The 20,918-nt window shown below is 45.3% G+C and overlaps 1 protein-coding gene across 6 annotated transcripts in view; it reads left to right on the forward strand.

Moving 5' to 3' along the window:
• FGFR3 (fibroblast growth factor receptor 3) overlaps nt 1–20,918 on the forward strand; it is a 55,220-nt gene that overhangs the window by 25,924 nt on the left and 8,378 nt on the right. The window contains exons 4-10 of one of the 6 annotated variants that reach the window (XM_032108726.1): nt 5,783–5,952; nt 10,426–10,549; nt 10,982–11,172; nt 14,450–14,600; nt 18,443–18,636; nt 19,497–19,642; nt 19,729–19,850. In XM_032108726.1, coding sequence (XP_031964617.1) covers nt 5,783–5,952; nt 10,426–10,549; nt 10,982–11,172; nt 14,450–14,600; nt 18,443–18,636; nt 19,497–19,642; nt 19,729–19,850 — 1,098 coding nt within the window. Of the gene's footprint in view, nt 1–5,782; nt 5,953–10,425; nt 10,550–10,981; nt 11,173–14,449; nt 14,601–15,689; nt 15,835–18,442; nt 18,637–19,493; nt 19,643–19,728; nt 19,851–20,918 lie in introns of all 6 variants that reach the window. The other 5 variants (XM_032108727.1, XM_032108728.1, XM_032108729.1 and 2 more) reach the window with 5 other exon arrangements.

Genomic DNA, 20,918 nt, shown 5'->3' on the forward strand with positions numbered 1-20,918 from the left:
CCTACAGCAGCAGTACTGTATTTTGAAGACTTGATGCTGAGAATCTGAATTGATGGGTAGTCATAAGTTCTCCTTGTGTGCAAATCCAGACAAACCCACTTACTATATATATTTTTTTTTTTTGCTACACTGATGTTACACCAGTTTTATTTCAAACCTTGACTGCATTACCTTTAACTATTCTGATTCTGGTCCTTAACTGCATCTTGACAGGAGTCAGAGTATAAAATTTACACTAGCCAAGGGCCAAATTTACTGATGCCATGAGTGGGAGCAACCTCTTTGGCTTTACTGGCTTTTTCTTTCACTCCTGTGAGGAAGAGAGTCCTGGGACAGAGCCCCTTGGTGCTTTTACAGTGAATCTCTTTCAATCCCAGTGCTGCTTTCATTAAGTGCAATAGCATTAATCAGGATCATTACAGGCTTCAGAGGTGTAAGTGTTGTGTTTTATTCTGCTCTTTATACTTCTGCAAAGTGAGGTGCCCGTGTGTATGTGTTTTTAATAAATAAATGTCTTGCATTTGAACTCTTAATCAGCTATGTACTTTGGCAGGAGTTCAGCAGGACTGGAAAATCTCTCCTGGCCATAGCATTGAACATGCAGGACTCTTTCAAACAGGTCTCCTGCTATATTAAGTTCATACCACTGTGTGTGCAGTGTGTGGACAGTAATGGTGAATTACGGTGCCAGGAGACCCATCAGCAGCAATTAGTGGTTTTCTGATAGCTTCTAATTAGGGGCCAAATTCTGTCAGGTGACAGGCACCTTTGCAGAGGTGCTCAGGGCTCCTGGTGCCTGCTGAAGAATAGTCTGAAGAAAGGTCTGCTTTGGTCAGGATTTTTTCCTGCTGCAGAGCAGCTTCTGATGAGCACAACTAATCATTCTGTACATTTTTTTATGTGGTTTATAGACAACTCAATCTCTTAGCAACAGGTATCACAAAACATCAGCTGGCTTATGGTACAGAAAGACGTTTTTCTTCACTGAAAAGGAAAACACATGTTTCGCCACATGTATTTATAGCCTGTTTTCTGGGTCTTCTTGTCTTTGAGACTGTCTCTGTTTTTAGACCTGAAGGTAATGGCTGGCTTTGCTTAAAGGTCTCGTTACAAAAAGTTGGATTCTCTTCTGCTTTAAAAATGGTTGATTAGCTTAATGTGTCAGTGCAGTGAAACCTCATGGCATTTCGTGACATGGATCTGCATTATGTTGCTTTCTTTGATGTCAGGTCCTCCACTTAACCCTCAGAGGTCTTCTGAGCCTGGGGAGCTGTGTTGTTAACCCTGGTAGCACCACTGTCAGGACATCCCACTGGGAACAGGAGCTGAAGGACCATCCCAGGCAGGCAGACACAGTGCTATGTTCTGTGGACAGCCCAAAGACCCAGGTCCTCTATCTCCTGTGTCAAAAATGTGCCCTACTAATGGGGGGTGTGAGCTCCTGCTTGGGCATCAGACATTGCTGTGGTCACTACTTAGAGGAGGAACGGCAATAAACACTTTCATGCAAAAGAAAAATACCATGGAATCATAGGATGGTTAGGGACCATTGGAAGGGACCTTAAAGGTATCTAGTCAGTATAACTGATAATGCTTCATATTTAGGGGGAGGCAATCCATCCTGGTCTGGCTCACTGAGTGTTGCCATACTTCACATCACTGAACAAGATCCTTGTGTCCTGGCCCCTTGTGATGATAAGTTACTTTTCCGGCTTAATTGTGTTACTCAACAGAGTTTCTCATCCTCATATAGTGGAGAGTTTGGAAAGCTGATTCCAATAGCATCATGAGTTTGAAGCCAATCTTGTTAATTTTAAGGGTTGGAAATACCATGTGGAGTGCCCGGCTCTGCTCACTCTTCCTTAAGCTTCCCCCCTGAAGGGCAGTACAGAAATGGGGCATCCCTTAGGGATGGGCAGCAGAAAAGAATAAGGAGGAACTTCAGCAGCTTCAAATCAGCCCGTTTGTTGCAGCCTTGTCACAAACTGTGATCCCCCTTTGCAGAAAGAGGCTTTCTAATACCTCTGTTCTCTACAGCTGTTTTTCCTGGCCCTGAAACAAAAACAAAACTTCCTTTTCACACACTGCGCTTCTGCCCCAGTGCTCCCTACCCCTCTTGTATCTGTTTGTTTGGAGCCCCCGCTGCGCAGCCCCAGCACCTTCAAAGAGCCCCCATAATCTCCAATTAAATCTGGCTGTGTCCTCGGAGGCGTCAGCTGGGGAAATTACACAATTAGGGTTGATTCTGCCTGCCACAGAATTTGGTGGCAGCTCCTAATTGCTAAATGAGCGCTTGGCTGTATTAATTATTCCAAGTATTGCTCTCAGATTTTTTTTAATTGGTCATTCCAGTTGGATGGGTGGCCGGTGTCTTTGACGAATGAAGCGGACCGTCAGGCTTAGTGTTTGATGATGGGAAAGGGCCAGTGATAATGTTTGCGGGTCCCTTTTTTTTCTTCACACCTGCACATGCAGAATCGTGGCTGGTAATTAATTTAGAGAGAGCGAGTCTAGAAATTTTTCTTCTCTTTCATGCTTCCTCTTTTCCTGCTCCCAAAACTCTCTGGAGCTTTGCAAGCTTTGCTTGAAAAGAAGAGTTAGCAACATTTTAGGCCCCTTAAAAAGTGGTAATGAAAGGACTTGGAGGGCAGAGCAAAGCAAAAGCAGGGATGTTTTGTTCACTGCTCCTGCAAGTGAGAACAAAGGCACTGTTTTCAATGTGTAGATGCTTTCTTCCAGTTCCAGTTTGACTTGAGAGCAATACCCTGTTTGAGTCTTGGCACAGTAATCCAGGGGTGCCCAGCCCTGGCAAGCCCTGAATCTCACAGAAGAGCACCCAAATGAGGGAAAGCACTCAGGGAAGAAGCCATGTCTAATTACAGGAGGCAGGAGTGAATCCTGCCTTTGCTCCATATGGAGAATATCCCCAGCTGGAAACTTTCCTGGGCTCCATCTTGCTTGCTCTGATGTCCGATAGCAAAATCCCCCTTGGCTTCAGTAACAACATTTGCAGCCAGTGGCTTGATGGATCTCCTGTGAGATTCAAACTCATCTTTTGAGTGAAAAAATGTGATGGAACGTCACCCTGCAGCACATGCAGATGTTGTGGAAAAGGGAAGAGCCCCAAAAAGCAAAAGGAGGAACCTGGTCCTGACTGGGTGATCGTGTGATGTAATTACACTTCAGTGCCTAGATGAGTGTCATCAGCACCATAAAATAGTATTTATTGTGGGCAGATATGTTAATCAAACAGCGAACAGCAGGTTATTTGGCCGCCCTCTGTGGTGGTGGCAAAAGGGGACTTTTCCATCCATGCCTGGCCTTTCTCATACCTCTCCCCTGTAGCCCTGTTGACCTCATGTAAAGTCCCAGAAAACAGGGTGCATTGCCAAAAGGAAGCATTTGGCCAGAAAATGGCCCAAGCTTCAGAAACCAAGGACCAGACATCTCCCAGCATGGTTTTTGGAGCTCTCTCATCTTCAGCCTTCTCAACACCACCCCAAGTGTCCTCTGCATTCACTCCCCCTGCTGCCTGGGGATTTGCCCAGCCTTGGCTTGGTTTCTGCCCTTCCTTCCTGCTATAACATCCTTTTACCATCAAGATTTGTTCTTCCTTTAGCAGTTGCACCCACTCTTCTGGCATTTTTTAACACTTTAATTATTCCCCACTTTTTTTCCCAATATTAACACGTTAATATTCCCCACTTTTGTGCAGTTCTGCCATTTGGAATGATGTCTGTAGATGTAGATGGCTGCATGATGTCCCATTTTAGCTCACTTTATCGTGTAATATTTCAGGCCTCCTGGGTGTCCTATGTGTTCACAGCAAAGTTTGTAGCCGGGATTTTCCAGGACCATGGGAATTGCGGGGATTCCTCTTTTTGCTGTTGTTTGTGCCAGCTGTACCTCCTGCTGGATCTGGTGCCATCCTGGCAAGAAAAGGGCCTTAAGCAGTTTCGTTGTTTGAAAAATGAGGCGTACGCGGGATGGGTGAGCACAGATCCCACTGATGCATGGGGCTGACTCTGATAAGCATCACAGCTTGTTGTACAAGGCAGGCTGAGGGCAGATGCAAACTCTCAGTACTGGATTTCCCTCGCTGGGATGGCGTTACTGAGGCACCCTACATCCAGCCATCCCACTGCAGAGGTGGGAAAGCAGATGAGACATGAGAGCGATGTGCCCAGCAGAGCCATCTCGAGCACATGGAGGGGCCTCCTAGATGGAGCTCCTGACATCCAGTTCCTCGTGGACTTTGCAAGGAGAGGGGACCATGAGGAGAGTGTTGGCAGATGCTAAAAACCAGTGGGTACATGAATTGCCTTGGCTGAGCTGTATGACCTTTCCTGCAATATCGTTGGAGCTGGAATGCAGCAGGGACCCTGCATGGGGGACACTGGGGACTTACACTAAGATGGGGGCAATCACTGATTTAGCTGGAATTGCAGTGGGATGGGTGTCGTGGAGCCAAATGCATCAGGGCTAAGTACACCGAGGAGTGCAGGAGAAATGGAGCAGCTCCCATGCATCTCACAGGGACACAGCAAGAGGGAAAACTTTGTACACCCTTGTCATTAAGGGGAAGGGCATTACAGGGGCTTCAGAGTAGCCCTGAGATGGGGCTGTAATGCTGGGTGGTGTTTCTGAGCATTGTTGCCACTGCAGGAGAGGCCAGCAGCAATGCTTTCCCGACAGCTTCGGTGGCCATCGTGTTCTCCAAGGCAGTTATTGGAGGACCAGTGCCTTCAGTTTGTCTTGGCCAGAAGCACACATCTCTGCAACTGGTGCTCCATGTCTGTGAGTTTTTCCTACCCAGCTGGAGAAGATGCCATTTAGACTCCTTTCCGTTCTTGCTATTTTGCAGCCCAAACACTGCCCCCATCTCCCTTTGTCCTTGTTGTGGAGCACAGATCTGGGGGGCTGGATGTGGCCCTGGTGTGGCAAGGGAAACACAGCATGTGCAGTTCTGCAGTGTTTCCTTAAGCAGAAATGAAAGCTAGGGAGGCTTTTTTTAAAAACTTTTTCTTTCTTCCCAGTATAATGAGTTTGCCACTGCTGCTGCCTTAATTTGGAGTTAATATGTAATGTTTGTAACCCAGCCAAGGAACGTAGCTGTACTCGAGGCAGATTATAAAAAGTATCTCTTGCTAACACTGGTGTTTTAAAACTTATCCCTGTTCAAAGGTAACATGAATCTTTAAAACTAAAATCACTCGTACTTAAAGAACATAAACATGATAAACCAGTTTGGCACTGGCGTGTTTTTTTTCTTTCCTTCCCTTAAGGAGGCTACACTACATTTATACTCACTGAGGAGGAACATTTTCCAGTGCACTCAGCTCATACTTCTTCTCTGCTCCCTTGCTGGCCCATCAACATTCTTTTACAGTCCTAACATCTTTCTGCTGTTTATGCTTCTTGGCTACTAATGTCTCAAAGGTGCGTCTGTATCTTTTTACACGCTGAGGCCAGATTCTCATCCTGATCTGGGATAACTCTACTTGTTGATTTAAAAGCAGCCACTTTAGATTTATACTGGCATTACCAAGACAAGAACCTGGTCATGAACCTTTCATCGCAAAACCGAAAGGCAAACACCCTGTCTATGTCTATGAGAGTCATTTAGCTGGAAAGCATTTCTGTGTCATTTATCTTAACTGCAGCAGGTAGCAATTTAACTGTCAATCTACACATGCCAAAGACTCCTCAAATGCATCTGCTCACCAGCTGATATCCTCTGTGGCAGAAAGCGGCCTGTTCAGCTTGGATTTTCCTTTCTCAGGTGTCCCCTTCTGGACCCGGCCAGATAAGATGGAGAAGAAGCTGCTGGCAGTTCCTGCCGCCAACACCGTTCGCTTCCGATGTCCGGCGGGTGGAAACCCAACTCCTTCCATCTACTGGCTGAAAAACGGCAAGGAGTTCAAAGGGGAGCACAGGATTGGGGGCATTAAGGTAAGGTCTTGGTCTGGATCTCAGTTTTTGTTATTTCTATCAACTAGAAAATTGTATTGCACAGTGGTTAACATCAGTAGTTCTAAGAGGCCTGTCCTGACTGTGTAGAAATGAAGATGGTTCTTGCACTCTGAGGAATGGCTTGGCACCAAAGTGTTAAAAAGGACTGCTGTCCTTTGGGATCAAAGGCTAATTCCCTCTGAGTTTGTCTATCGTGGTCTTTCAGGGAGTAGGTAAAAACACGGCTGGGTTTATGGTTGTATTGTGAGCAGGGATGAAAAAGCAGGAGCAGAAACTTCTGTCCTAATTTCTGGAGATGAGCCCAGTGCATTGAGATGTGTTGGACCAAGCCATAGCTACTCCCAGCTGTCAAAGAAAACCTATTCAGTGTCCTTTGAAGGTATAGGAAGGAACTCACCAAAGAGCTGGATCATCATGCTGGTAGTCATTAACATTCTTGTGGTATAAATCACTGACCTTTGGTCAAGTGTTGGATTCCCTTGTAGCCAGAGTAATAGCATCTGCTCCTTGGCTGCTTTCTTCTCCCTGCTTCCTTTCTACCATGAGGTGTTCTGGAAAATGCTCTGGCTCGTGTTTACAGATAGAGCTCAGGGACACAAAACTCCACTGCAGTCAAATTATTTAATTAGCCAGAAGTCTCTGTGCTACTTCATCTGATGAATTATGGCAGGATTTTAAAAGGAAAATCAGCTTTTCTCAGATTTTGCTGCTGTTGTTTTTACTTTGTCCCCTTGAGGTCATAGTCAGACTCTTTTTTCTGCTTTTATTTGGGGACAGTTAAACTGGTGCAGCTGATCATAACAAAATCATTATAGCAGGAAGGACTCCTGAGCAGCAACTTTTGCCTGCACTCTGCCAGCCCTGACATATCCCTGGACTCTGCTGCTAAGGAGAGAAGGTGACTTGTAGGAAGGCACCTTCATCAGTACTCAGAATAGCTGTGTGCTGATGCCTGCCACATCCGTAGTGTTTTGAAAGGGGACTGGGCATGCAAAGCATGCCATGCTCCAGAAACCAGAGAAGGATTCAAAAAAAGTCTTCCCTCCCCACAGTTTTGGGCTGTTTCTTTCCTGTTAGCTCAGACCTGTTCCTGAAAGAGCCTTTTGTGATTGCTTCAGTGAAGCCTTTAAAGCTCCTTCCTCAGTCCTGACCCTGCTCCTGCCTGGATGAGGCTAAGAACACGCTCAGGTTTGGATCTTCTGTAAAGCTGTGGAGGGAAAAGAAGTGGGGAGGCAGCTCCTGTGGGTGAACTGCTCTTCAGCAGATGACATTCACAAAGCACAAGCATCTTTTACTAATTGCAGGCTGTAAGGATCATCATGAAGTGTTTTTCAGGCTTGCGTGCGCCATTCCAACAGCTTTTTACTAAACTGTGTCACATCAGCTGCAATAAATTATGCCTGCAGAAAAAAAATCTGAAGCTGAAAGCAATTCCCCTACCCACTTTCCAGTAGTTTTAATCTATCTTTGAGTTTAAATTGACACGTTTCATCCTCTGAAACATGGTAGTGAGTCTTTGGCATCACTGTGCTTTGTTTCTCTAGGGGCACCTTCCAGCAACAAGTCAATGCTTAAAAGAGCTATTGAAGGCAATGTCAGGACAATTACAGGAATATTGGTTTCAGCTCTCTATCTGTCTAGATATAGTTCTTTGTCCCCTTCTTGATATAAAGACATCTTTCTCTGTAATTTTGCTTCCTTTATTTGCTTGGTTTTGGTCATGAGCCACAGTTAGATGTAAGTAATCTAGTGTAAATTTCATCCAGTATAAATATACTGATAGATATCAGCTGAGATTTGAACCAGAAAAGGAGATTGAAAACCTGCTCGATATCTCATGTATTTAAGATTTAAATTCCCTGTTACAACTTAACTTCATAACAGGATTAGGCAGCTTGAAAAGAATGGGCAAGATCCAGATCTGGCAGAGTTTGGTTGGCTTATTTCATCTTGAGATCTGGTCTTAACCCAGAAATCCTTGAGCTGGGAATGTTCTCATTTGTTTTCAGTGTGTGAAAGAGTTTAAATGTTGATTGTGAGAAGTCTGTTGTCAGCAAATGAAAGCTGACCACTCTTCCACATCTGCCCCTTGCACATGGCATTTAGACCCATGTGACTGCACGGTGTAAAGCCTGCAAGAGAGAAGGGTGAGTGTTGAAAACATGATGGGCAGGCTAACCTGGTTTTGTTACAGTTCATCCTTAACTGGTAAAGAAAAGAAATTCATATGACTTATCATATGAAATTTCCCAAAGAGCATTAATGGTTAAATCCGTGTTGGAATCTCTAATATCGTAAGCCTGTGTGTGTTAAATGACCCTAGAAGGAAGGATTGAGGGGGAGGGGAGATGGAGGATTATCCCTTCCCAAGACCATTGCACCGACTTGCATACCAGTCTGGCAAACACGAGGTTCCAAGTGTGTCTGCAAATGTTTGTTTCACAAAGAGCCAAGAATGACAACACCAAATAAACCAGAGGAATTTCCAGTATCTCACCCACTTGATTTATGCCTGCACTAAGCCACTTCATGTTTCTAGTGTTTCATCGAGTGCAGTGATTATCGTAACTTGGGAGCATCCTTTTTTATTATTTTTTTCCAAAGGTTTTCAAAACTAAAAACTTCTTCTAAAGTTTCCAAACAAGTTCTGCCCCATGAGTCTGTGCCCCCAGGTTCTTCCCTGTTCAAAGTTCCCATCACAAACCTGATGAAGAGAAGTTCTTTGAAAGTGTCATAAGAGTGTCTTTGAAAGTGCATCCTTAGTAAAACACCTATTTTGGACCTGGTTTTAGAATGTACGTCAGACTAGGGAGTCATCCATGTGTCTGGAGCCCTATTTCCTTGGAGGAGCTCCTAGGGGTTCCAGATGCAAACGTTTTGCAGTGCTGAAAAGTGGATTTGAAGAAGCCTTTAGGCACAACTATGAGACAAGCCAGTATGGAAATGAGCCACTGAGCAGCCACAAATTTGCATTGAAACTTCCGTGACAGTCTGGTATGTTCAGCTCTGGGCCCGGGGTCCAGGCTCTCTGTAATTGCCACACAGTTACAGAGATGCAGCAAGGGGGATGTTGCTTTACAAAAGGTGAAATGTTGATTCTGCTCCTTCATTGAGCTCCTCCATTTGTGCTGTCCTTGGTGGACAGAGGTGTGGGCAGAGGTGCAGTCAGAGCTGACCAGACACCCGCCACAGCCAAGATGTCTGTACAAAATGTTTGGTCACAGCCTCCTGTTACCCACACTCTAAAATGAAAGGAAATGCCATATTCAACTGTCTCTGAAAAATGGGGTGCTCAGCACTGCTGTTTTCAGGGCTGCAGAGGTCTACAAATTGTTAAAATTACTTTTGCTTGCTTATCTTGCAACTAAGCTGTCTAGTCCTATGGTTTTAAACCTTCTTTTTGCAAAGTTCTGGCTTTGATTGCAACTTGGCCCTTTTACGGAAAGCATGTGGATGCAATTTATGTGTAGCAAAAGAGGTTAAATGACTTCATATTTGAGTTCACCTGCTGCAGCAAGAAATCTCCAGGAGCAATTACACCCTTGTTTTTTCTATCAGGCCTTGACATTGTATAGTGCAGCATTGTTGTTAATCTCCTGCTTCTGTGTCCTTGGGGTCACCTTCAAAATGTTTAATAAAGTTCAATGTTCTGCTTTGGGCAGCAGAAGGCATCAAATTAATATCCAGAGATTTGGAGAGCTTTTATATGCTATGCACCCTGAAGTCATCTTTGTTACTATTGGTTGCTTTCTGTATTAATTCAAGATTTGCTTTCCATATCCGTTATTTCCTTTATGATCACTAGAAACAAACGTTCTAGCTGAGATCACAGGGCAACAGGTCAGGGTGGAGACATGGGCTGTGCTTCCCCTTCTGCTACTGAACCACCATCAGCTCTGGACATCAGCCACATCCAGAAAACCAACTAGTATAAAACTTGGTGCCAAAATAGAAGGGCTGACCAAGTATCCTAGGGACCACATTTGAGGCTGGACGTGTTTTTTAGAGGGAATTTAGGGGACTAACTCAGCTGGAGAAAGCTGTTTCTGTTCAGACAGATGCCATAACCTGCTGCCCCCATGGCGCACACATTTTAAAATACAGATCAGAATTATCTTGTGTGATGCCTTTTGAAGTCGTTACTCTAGTGAGAGGTGCCACATTCAGTTGTCAGCTGTCTTCGTTATTGTGATTATTGTGGAAACATCGAGAAGTCCCTGCTAAAATCTCAGTGTCTTACATTGTGTTGCATCATTTTTGCATTGGTCTTAATGCCTTTTCTCATTAAGACTTTGATGACCCTTGTAACAGTTCCTTGTGATGTTCAGGCCTGCTCTGGGGTCCAAGTGTGTGGAAGCTCACTGATTGTTCATTTGGTTTGAAGGGTCTGGTGATGATGGTGCTCGACCACGAGCTTGATTTCTTGACCACAGGTTTGATTTCTTCTTCTAGTTGCGACACCAGCAGTGGAGCCTGGTGATGGAGAGTGTTGTGCCATCAGATCGAGGGAATTACACCTGTGTCGTGGAGAACAAATATGGCAACATTAGGCACACGTACCAGCTTGATGTATTAGGTGAGATTTCGCTGTTTTCCCTCAACAGCTGGTCTGTGGCGATGTTGAATAGCTGCATGATAGGATATGGGAAGCAGGAGCTTGGTTTCTTTCCCAAAGTGTTGGATCATGTGTCTTCTAAAACCAACAACAAGCTTCTTTTTGGCTAACGATTCAGGCTCACATCTGTGATCAGTAAATTACTTAGTGGGTCTGCAGAGGGGCCAGAGAAGGAATGGCAGGGCTGATATGCCTCCTGCCTTCCCAGGTGGTTCTTCCCTGTCTGGCTTGAGAAGCACTGTGTAGAGCAGTGATCAGGAGACCCGTGGGGGACAAACCTGCTTTGTACATTTTGCCCTAAAAAGCCAGAGTATGAAGGTTTCAGAGGAGAATATGTCCTGGGGAAAAAAAAAGGCAAGTAAACTAGGATTTTTCCTCTTTTCTGTTTTTCAGAAAGGTCACCCCACCGGCCAATCCTGCAAGCAGGGCTCCCTGCCAACCAGACCGTGGTGGTAGGGAGCAATGTGGAGTTTCACTGCAAGGTCTACAGCGATGCCCAGCCTCACATCCAGTGGCTGAAACACGTGGAAGTCAATGGCAGCAAATATGGACCCGATGGGACCCCGTATGTCACAGTGCTGAAGGTTGGTACATGCTCCTCCTTCTCACCCTCAGGGCAGTCCTTCTGTAAGCCTGCCCAGTGGAATACTCTGCTTTTTGGAGGGGATATGGCAAAAATGTCCTAAAACTGATGTTCCAAACTCTTCTGTTTGCCAGAGATAACACTACTACTGTGGTGGCACAGATAAGCGAAGTTGTAAGAGCTGGGGCAATTTTGAGAAATGCAGCATAATGAAAGAGCTGTCAGATTGCATTTGACCTAAAATTGTAAAAATGCCCTTTTTTTTTTTTACAGCTTCAATAGAGGTATTTTCAGGGTTTATTAAAATAAAAGTCTCCCAACTAAAACACATTCTTCCTTTTCCAAGTAAGCGCAGTGTAGCATGCACATACCAAATAATGCTCAACTACCAGCACCTGAGAGCCAACATAATCTTGTTCCAGACACTAAATTTGTGAACATTGCTATTATCAATGCTCAGGAAAGACTTTTTTTTAATTGAGCAAAAGGTACATAGTAAGATTTAACTTCACTAAAATGCTTTCTTGAAAGGGAACTTCTGGATTACAGCCAGAACAAAGCTAAAGGGTTTGGTTCCCCTCAACCAGTATAAATATAAGAGTAGGGAATAGGGAGTGAAGAGCACATTGGATTTCTAAAATCCTTAAAAAAAAAAAAAAAAAAAAGTTAAAGACATCATGTGATGATGTTTATTAAAATATATAGGGCCAAATGGAGTTTTTCTGGCTCTGCAGTTAGTGCTGAAAGCAGAATTTGTATCTGCAGCTTCAAGCTGAGGCTGTCCTGTGTGTGGACATTCCCTGTGCACATCCTGCTGTACACACCCTTCTTCTCCTTGTATGAAGTTTAAAAAAAAAAACCAACCACTTATCAGACAGTACAGTTACAAAACTGTAACGCAGCCAGATACATTATAATAAAAGCCAGAGACCCTGAAAATAATTACACAGATTGAAATAACAGATTGGTTGGAAGAAATGGTTGGAGACAGTTCTTCAAGACTGGCAACATGTGCTTCTTGCAAGTTGAGAAAACTTTATTTCTCGCCACCTCTCCAAATGTGTTTGAATTATGCATATTTGAATTTCCCCCTGGTTTCACAGCCCAGTACCAAGCTCTGAATAGCTGGTTGTGTCACATGCCATCTCGTATAGTCTCCGAGCTCCATGTGTGGTCCCCGTGGGATAAAGTGCTACCTCTTGGAAGTTTGCAGAGCCGCTGCGAACAGTGCCTTGTGTCACAAGCACAAGTCCCCATTTTGCCACGGCAAAGAACATATAAATAGTCCATATAAATAGTGATTTAAAATTAAGTTGGAGCGGCACCGGGGTGGGTAGGTAATTAGAATTGCCAAATACCTTCTCTTCTGTGGACGGCAAAGGCTCCGCATTCCTCGAAGGGGAGCACAGGCAGGCATTTGAAAGCACGAGTTTTGTTTGGTTTTATGTTTTTTGCTGAATAGGACCAGCACACGTCTATTTACTACTTCTGGTTAATCAGGAATGCTTTGAATTGTATTAATGCCGGCATCAGCGCTGGGGCACGGAGCATTTCCATTTTGGGATGCATCTTTTGTGCGCCAGTACTGGGCCTCCACAGAGCTGTGTCAGGCCCAGCTTTACAGGGATTTTTTTTTTTTTTTTTAATGTGATGTGCTTGTTTTTTATAAATAAAGATCTGATAAAATGATCTTGCTGTCATCTCAGCGCCAGTCCATTGGCTTTATGGACTTGTTTCCCTCAAGCCATGCAGTGCTGCTGCCTTGCCCCAGCATCCTGGCTGGAGCAGGGTGCTGTTAACAGCCCTCCCTTTGGAACAGGCTCTCTCCTGCCCCATGCTGTGCTGCCTGCAGGGAGATAAGGCTTTTTTTTATCAGCCTGCCCTTCCCTCCTGCTTTCAGGAGTTTTTGTGGCGTGTAGGAGCTGCTATGGGGCAGTTTAAGTATGGGAGATATCCCAGTCTCCATCGCAGCAAGGGAGACAGAGAGGTGCCCAGCACATGAAATTCTCCCCCCCTACATCTAAAGGGGCGAAGGAGGTGTCAAACCCCACCTAAGTCCAGATGGATAAGTTGAATGCTGTACTTTCAAACCATTTTTTAAACAGCCTGACAAAACCAAGCCATCACCTGCATCAGTTCCTGAAAGCCTGGGCTAATTTGTGATCAAAGAAAACCCCTTTTTCTTTGCAGAAGAGCGCTAAATGCATTCCAGTTACAGAGGGGGGCTGGCAACACTGTGCCCAAGCTTTGTCAAAGGCTAAATTGTACATTCTGCATTGAAACATGCCCGGTTTAATTATAAACAAGGCAGCAACAGCAGGCAGGCACGTTTCCCCACTAGTCAGGGCAGACAGACTTGCACGTAAGCCTTAGGGATGAGATCAGGTCAAAACTGGTGGTATTTGTCATCAGACATGGGCACTGGGGCTCCTCTCTGGTGCCTGCTCTGGGTTCAGTTCCTAATAAACTATCAGAGCTGGCTGCCGCGAGGATTTTAATGAGCTTCAAGTCACATTGGCAGGATCAGGCTTGGAAATGGAAGGCATCAAGACTGGGCTGGAGAGTGTAAGGCTGAAACAGAAAAGAGAATTGCTTTATTTTCATTTCCAGAACTGAAGCTTCTTCTGAGGCCACTTAAAACAATTATGCATTTTCAGCCAAAATAAAAGCAACTGTTTAGTGTTTAGGGAAAAAACTGATGTGCTGTTGTGGCAGCACAGAAGAAGAGAAATAAACGCCGTGCTTAAAAGTCTGAAGTTTGTTTGATTTATATACACCACTTTATTTAGTAAAGAAGAGGCTCCTATAAGCAGTGGAAAAAATTACAGCTAATTTCTGAAAGGCAAAGTCAGCAACGAGTTTCAGACTGCCGCTGCTTATATTTTGTTTCCAAATTCTATTTTGGAATCTGATAATTGAAACATTATTTGCTGAGCCGGGTTGCAAACACAAATCTCTGCTTAAGCCCTTTCTCTGGTGCTCCTGTCTGCAGAGTTACTGAGAAACTATAGAGCCTTTGACTGCTGTCAGATGGAGAAGGGACAAACTGGTCTGTTTTAAAAAAGAAATCGCATGTGTGAAGGGAAGGGAGCTCACCTGCACATGGTTTGGGGGCCAAAGGCAACTTCTCTTCAGCCCTCAGGCCCTGGGTTAGGTGTCTCACCACAGGGTGAGCTGGGGATGTCACCACAGCCATGCACAGTCAATCCTAGCTGATGTAGGTGCGATGGAGCTATTGTTTGGTTTACTGAAGTTCAGGTTTCTGTCTATTCCTGCAGTCTTGGATCAGTAAAAACGCTGAAGCCGATGCTAACCTAAATCTGTTCAATGTGACAGAGCAAGATGAAGGAGAATATCTGTGTAGAGCCAACAATTTCGTAGGCATAGCCGAAAAGCCATTTTGGCTCCACATTCGCAAACCAAAACCAGGTAAACCACAGACTCTGTCCCAAGGCCCTGGCAACTGCAAGAATGAGCTATAACATTTTTAAGAATCTAGTGATTAAAATTACTATTCATTTTGTATTATACCCTGTCAACTGATGCTGAATGGCTTTATCTTATTTTCTTGCTAATATTTTTTTTTTAACAAGACTGTAATGCCTATACAGCAATTGCCATGGAAAAATTCCCACAATAAAATGACTGTCAAATTTTGCTATCAACTTTTCATACTTTTATTCCTTTCCCTTCCTTACAATTGAGTGCTGATAACAGAATTGTGTGTTAATGACCTGTGACGTTCAAAGCACTGGAAAACCAAACTGTTTTGAGTTTTTCACCTATAAAACTGATTTAATCAGTTCTGTCCCTTGGAGAAGTAATGGCGAAATAAATATCAACATTGGCTCATCCAAGCAAACATGTTAACTGGAGAGGAGAAGCTCCTGGGCTCTGGGGTTTGACTCCAGCCTACAGCGTTTGACTGCTGTGTTGTTCAGTGCCACTTCAGGAAAGTTCCTTACAGGCACTGGTTATCAGCCAGATTTCTACTGCAGTGTCAAGGTCTGTGTAATCAATATATGGCTTTGAGATATCCACTGAAGAAATTCTAGAAAATTCTAGAGTTCTGTGTTTTTCAATGAACTCATGAACCATAATGTTTGTATATTCCTCTGATCAGCACTTGAGTCCTTCCCCACTACATCTCCCCTCCTTTCCCCTTTCTTTCTGTCTTTCCTCATTTCCCACCTGTCTTTCCCCACCCCTGTACTCACCTCACTAACCCAAAGTCAGTCATATTGTGAGGGCAATTTTTCATTTGGATGCTTTTGCTTGCATGCTTCTTTAGTGGGACAGAGTAAGAACCTGGTGAAGGGAACTTTTTTTTTGCTTTTGACTACAGGTTGCAGAGGGGAATGAATAAATAAATATGGAAGATGGGCCATTGGAAAATAAAAAAAAGAACCACCATAATCTGCTTTTGAAATTTGCCTGTGGTGTCCTCACACTTGCTGGGAATGTGGCTTATTCTCTGTTTTCCCTCTTTCTATATGTGTGTGTTTTTTTTCCCCGTAGACGGCAGGTGTTAACACAACGGATAAGGAGCTAGAGATTCTGTACTTGCGAAATGTTACTTTTGAGGATGCTGGGGAATATACTTGTCTCGCAGGGAATTCTATTGGGTTCTCACATCACTCTGCTTGGCTGACGGTGCTACCAGGTATTTCCTTCTGTGCTGGCCTCTCCTTCCCTCTCCAGGATGCCTCGATGTTTTGCTTTAGAAATGCCAAGTTCCCGCACACCGCCCCTTGCTTGGAGCAGGGGTGTTTTCCAGGCAGGCTTCTTCTCTGGGATTTGCTGCAGACCCCTGTTGCATACTTGCAGCTGACTCTTTTTGCATTGCATCTCAAAATCTAAATGATTGCAGTAATGATGTAAAATACACAGAATCTTTTAAAAAATCTAATAACAGAGAGGTACTCACAGCCTCTTTGTTAGGACTGTTAAGCACCAAAATAAGGAGCTTTGTCTTCTTACACTGGCAGTGGAAGAAGAAAACCTCCCCATCAGATGATCCAGGGCACCTAAATTGGACATGAACTGTAGATCGTCTTATGAAGGATCCTTTCTCTCTGGCCTCATATCTTAACCTAAAATTAGATGCATAAGTGTCTGGTGTGAGTACACCCTTCCCTGCCTGTAGCATTATTTCCACTTCACGGATGAGCAGGCCAAGATAGCGATCTCAAACAGAAGGTCAAGGAGAGTCGTCTGTAGGCAGAGCACAGGAGTCCTGGCTCCCAGGGGCATTGCATGCTGCCTGCTCCAGCTGGGATCGATGAAAGCTGCAGTGGGCTTGAAACCCGAGGCCAGAGTGACCTCAATTTTGTGGTCCTTTCATGTGCAAAGCTCTTTTTGACAATGAAGCCAGCACAGAATGTGCAACAGAGAGATCTGCTCTGCAAAAAGGGGGAATGAGGCTGTGCTGCACCTTCACCTGCTGAATCAGCCTCTGGCTCCAGGGCAGGCTTGACCATGGTCCAGGGAAGTACCAGCAATATTCATATTGAATCTCGTCTGTGCTGTGCCTTGCAGACAGTGCAGAAGCAAACCTTGAGTATATTCAATACACCCTTACTGAAAAGGCACCCAAAATCCTAAAGAGCCCACTTTGATTCACCCAGTCATAGACCACATTTGGGTCCATCTCACAACACATCCATCTCAGGATGTGTTTAGGAACCGGAAACTTTGGCATTTCTAATCTCGACTTTTATCTGTGCAGGTGATTTGGATGTAATCACTTATTGGGGCTTAAGAAGGTCTCCTCCATGCCCAACCCTGCTGCCAGTGGGATCTGCTGATCTTTCCTGTTTATTTGCCAGCTCTGTAATAGCTGATCTGATCCTGTTTCTGCTTCTGACATTCACTAGATGAGAAAACATTTCCTTTGGTTAGAAGACTAATGTCTCTGTTATTTTCAGAATATCACGGTATTGTCTCGTCTGACTCATACTCTGCTTTTTATAATTTATGAATTCACATGTCTTCCTAAAGCAAAAAATAAGCAGGAGAAAACCAACCAAAAATCAGAAAGTAGGACTTTATTTTGAAGTCAGATGCAGTGAAGGACAGCCATCTGTGCAGCAGCAGGCCTCCACAGAGAGGGTGCAGGATACAGGACACTTGGGGAATCTCAGCTTGAACCTCGTCCACGCTACGGGGGGAGAGACGGGGAGCAGAGGGCAAGGCAGCAGAGCTGCAGCACCGACCACAGTGCCTGATCCCAGGAGATCTGGTACCCCTGTCTCATGGGAGGAGATGGCCGTTTGGTAGGATCAGGCCTTCCACAGCTGGCACAAGGCTGGAGCAGCCCCCAATGCCACTGACAGCCCATTCTCCATGTCCTTCTGGGCACAGCCACCAAAGACCTGACACAGAGCCTGCTGCTGCCAGGGAGAGGCTCCTGCTGCTTGCTGAAGGGACTGCTCAGTGATGGACATGATCCATTAGTGAGCTGACCACACCAGCATAACTTCATTATAAAGCTTCCCACTGCTGACTGTTCCTCTTGTGCCAGCACACCTTTGGGGGACAGAAAATCAGTCCCATCATGGCTCCTTCCTCTGGTCTACATGCCTGTCCTTAAAGGAACAAGGGGGAAAACACAGCTGACCTTCGCTGGTCTCTAAAAAGTCTTGCCAGCAGGCAGCCACTGCTGATGGGCTCATGCTGTCACCCTCCTGGCTCTCTTACCTCTCTGGGCCATGCCTTCCAGCCTCTTCCCAGCAGAACTAAGTTTTCATTAAATAATAAAGTAGATTTTTCTCTTGAGGCTCTTTCCCTGTGTGATGCCTTACTGCTGGGTTCTATTCAAGCCCCTTGGTCCCTCAGGGCAGGCACTGGTCTGGTGGAAATCTTTGCTGGAGAATCTGAATCAGCAAAGTGCAGTAGACCCCAGTCCTGCACATCCAAGGCATCTAGCCGTGCAGAAAGCAAGATCTGGGTCAGAGGGACAGCACAGACGTGTGAAGATGCCTTCAGCCTGGAGCAGTGGTTTTCAATCTGTGGGCTGAAGGCTCTTAAAAATCCAAGGGTTGCATGAAAAGGGGGCAGTAAAATTACCCCAAAAAGTGCAAACTGAGCTACTGTTTTAGCTACAGCTGCAGGTGGAAAACCACTGGCCTGGGAGAGTCCCCTCACTGAAGTCACTGAGAAAATTGGCGTAGCTGAACAGGTCCTCCCCAAATTCTCTGTGCTGTATGTGTGTAGCTGTGTTTGGGCAGCTTCCCGCCGTGTCCTGACTGCCATCTCTTGTCACCCTGCAGCCGAGGAGCTCATGGAGATGGATGATTCGGGCTCAGTGTACACTGGCATTCTCAGTTATGGCACTGGCTTTTTCCTCCTTCTCCTGGTGCTGGTCTTGGTGATTGTCTGGAGGATGAAAATGCCAAACAAAAAAGCCATGAACACCCCCACTGTACAGAAAGTCTCCAAATTCCCACTCAAGAGACAGGTAACAGAAAGTAGATACAAGATTCCTATTCCCCCCTATGGTATCCCTCTTTTGTTTTATTTTTTTCCTCCTCCTTCTCTTTGAAATTCTCTCTCTAGGTGAGAAGCTCCACCAGAAAAACATTGCCCAAGAGGGACATAATTTGGCTGCAGCCTAGAAGTTTATTTATTTCTATGTGAGTGGGGCTTTGGCAGAGGTGGCAGCTGACTCTGGTTCGTGAGCAGCCCCCCTTGCTGTTGGCCCTTGCCCAAGAGGTTCTGGCAGTGCAGCTGTGGGTGCCACAGAAGGCACATCTGGCAGGGGAAGTCCAGTCCAGGCTCCCTGGAGGAGTGGGGATTTGGGGAGAAAGAGCACTATTTGTGCTCATTCCTGCTTTCACAGATGTCACTGGTGAGCCCAAAGTTCTCGTGGAGGTGACAGAAGGTCCTCTGTGCAGTTAGAGATGTTCTTCTGCCTGAAATTGCAGAGGGGCAGGAGCAAAAGGCCATGTGAAACCCCATAGTGAGGGGTACAGATTTCAAGCTTTGACTGCAAGCTCACAGTGGGCATTGACAGTGCCAGGGTGGGAGAAGTCACTTCTTAGCCTGTATGGGCTGTGGAGATGCAGCAGAACAACTCAGTGGATTATACCTCCTGATGCAGGAGGGCACTGGCTGACCTGTCCTTCCTTTCCATCTGCTAAACACCTGACCACAAGTGCCTTAACAAGTGGATTCCTGCAAGGGTGGGGGCATTTCCCAGTTAGAAATTCCCAGAAATCTGTCCATGGGCAAAGAGAGCTCAAACCTCCTCAGTGATCCATCTCTGGCGCTGCCTGCCCTGGAGATACAGTTGGCAATAACACTTCATTTGCTCTACCCAAGCAGGTGTCGCTGGAGTCCAACTCTTCCATGAATTCCAACACGCCCCTGGTCCGGATCACACGCCTCTCCTCCAGCGATGGGCCAATGCTGGCCAACGTTTCCGAGCTGGAGCTGCCTCCAGATCCCAAGTGGGAATTGACACGTTCTCGGTCAGTCAAAGGGTTGGGATCTCTGTGCCTGCTGGGAGTGTCCCACACCAGGAGCCCCTAACATACCTGTTTGTTCCTCCCTCCAGCCTGACCTTGGGGAAGCCGCTTGGCGAGGGGTGTTTTGGCCAAGTGGTGATGGCAGAAGCCATTGGGATTGATAAGGACAAGCCAAACAAGGCCATCACAGTTGCTGTCAAGATGTTAAAAGGTATGGGGAGTCCACAGAGGACAGAATAGCATATTGTGCTGAGATTTCCTCTCTTTGCTTCTCTTTTAAGTCTTTTATACAAACTAGATACAATAGAAGAAAACAGGAACTGCCTCTCCTCCCCTTTACCCACACTGCCTGGGGGTAAGGGCTGTCCTTGGAGAGCAGGCAAAAGTGCAAATCCCATCGGGAAGAGGGACTGGGAATTAACCCAGTTCTCTGCCAAGGGGTAATAGCATCCCTGACAAGAAGGGGAACCCCCTTCACTTCAAGCCAGCTCCGTGAATCAGCCCACTCTTTACTCCTCTCCTAACCAGCGCTGCCTGTTCTACCAAAAGCTTATGCAGCAACCTCAGATGGAGTTTGCAGAATTTCAGCTGACAAACTCCTTCTTGAGGAACTTTTTCTTTGAAGAAACTTGATCCCGGACATCTGAGAGGTTAAAGGGAGACCAGAAATGGGGGAGTCACTGGGCACCTCTAGATAAGTCTCCATTTCCCATCCTGCCAGACACAGTAACCTCAGACAGCTGAAGAGTTCGGCTGGAGCAAGCAGGGCAGTGAGCAGCCTGGGCTTGAGGTTACATGGGGGGACATTGTAAAAAAAAAGTAATATTTCTTATCAGAAACAGGTTTGTTTAATTTTCATTTCCTTTAGTCCTTTCTGAAGCTGGTTTTAGAAGTACTAACATTTCCATCTTTCCAAACCAAAATGTGCCTTTGGGCAGGTTTTCCCCAATTTTTCTACTTTTGTAGATAGGTTTTTCTATTTTTGCAGAGAAATTGCAACTTTCCATCCAAAAAATACGTTCCCTCCCAGCCCTGACCTTCCACCATCATTAACTCTTGGGCCCTAGAGATGAGGGACAGAAACTATCAGAAAAGCAGGTACCAGGTACCAAAATGTGAATTTTTTTCTTTAGTACTTGTGAAGACGAAACAGAAGATGAAAGGCATTATTGATTTCCATATGAACATTTACCTCCACTTACTTGTTCATCTTTTTTTGTTGCCATAGTAGTAGGTTTTGTTTTTATTTTTATTCTTCTTCCTGAAGTAGAATAAAGCC

The sequence above is a fragment of the Corvus moneduloides genome, chromosome 5 (genome assembly GCF_009650955.1).
Source record: "Corvus moneduloides isolate bCorMon1 chromosome 5, bCorMon1.pri, whole genome shotgun sequence".
Classification (NCBI taxonomy): domain Eukaryota; kingdom Metazoa; phylum Chordata; class Aves; order Passeriformes; family Corvidae; genus Corvus; species Corvus moneduloides.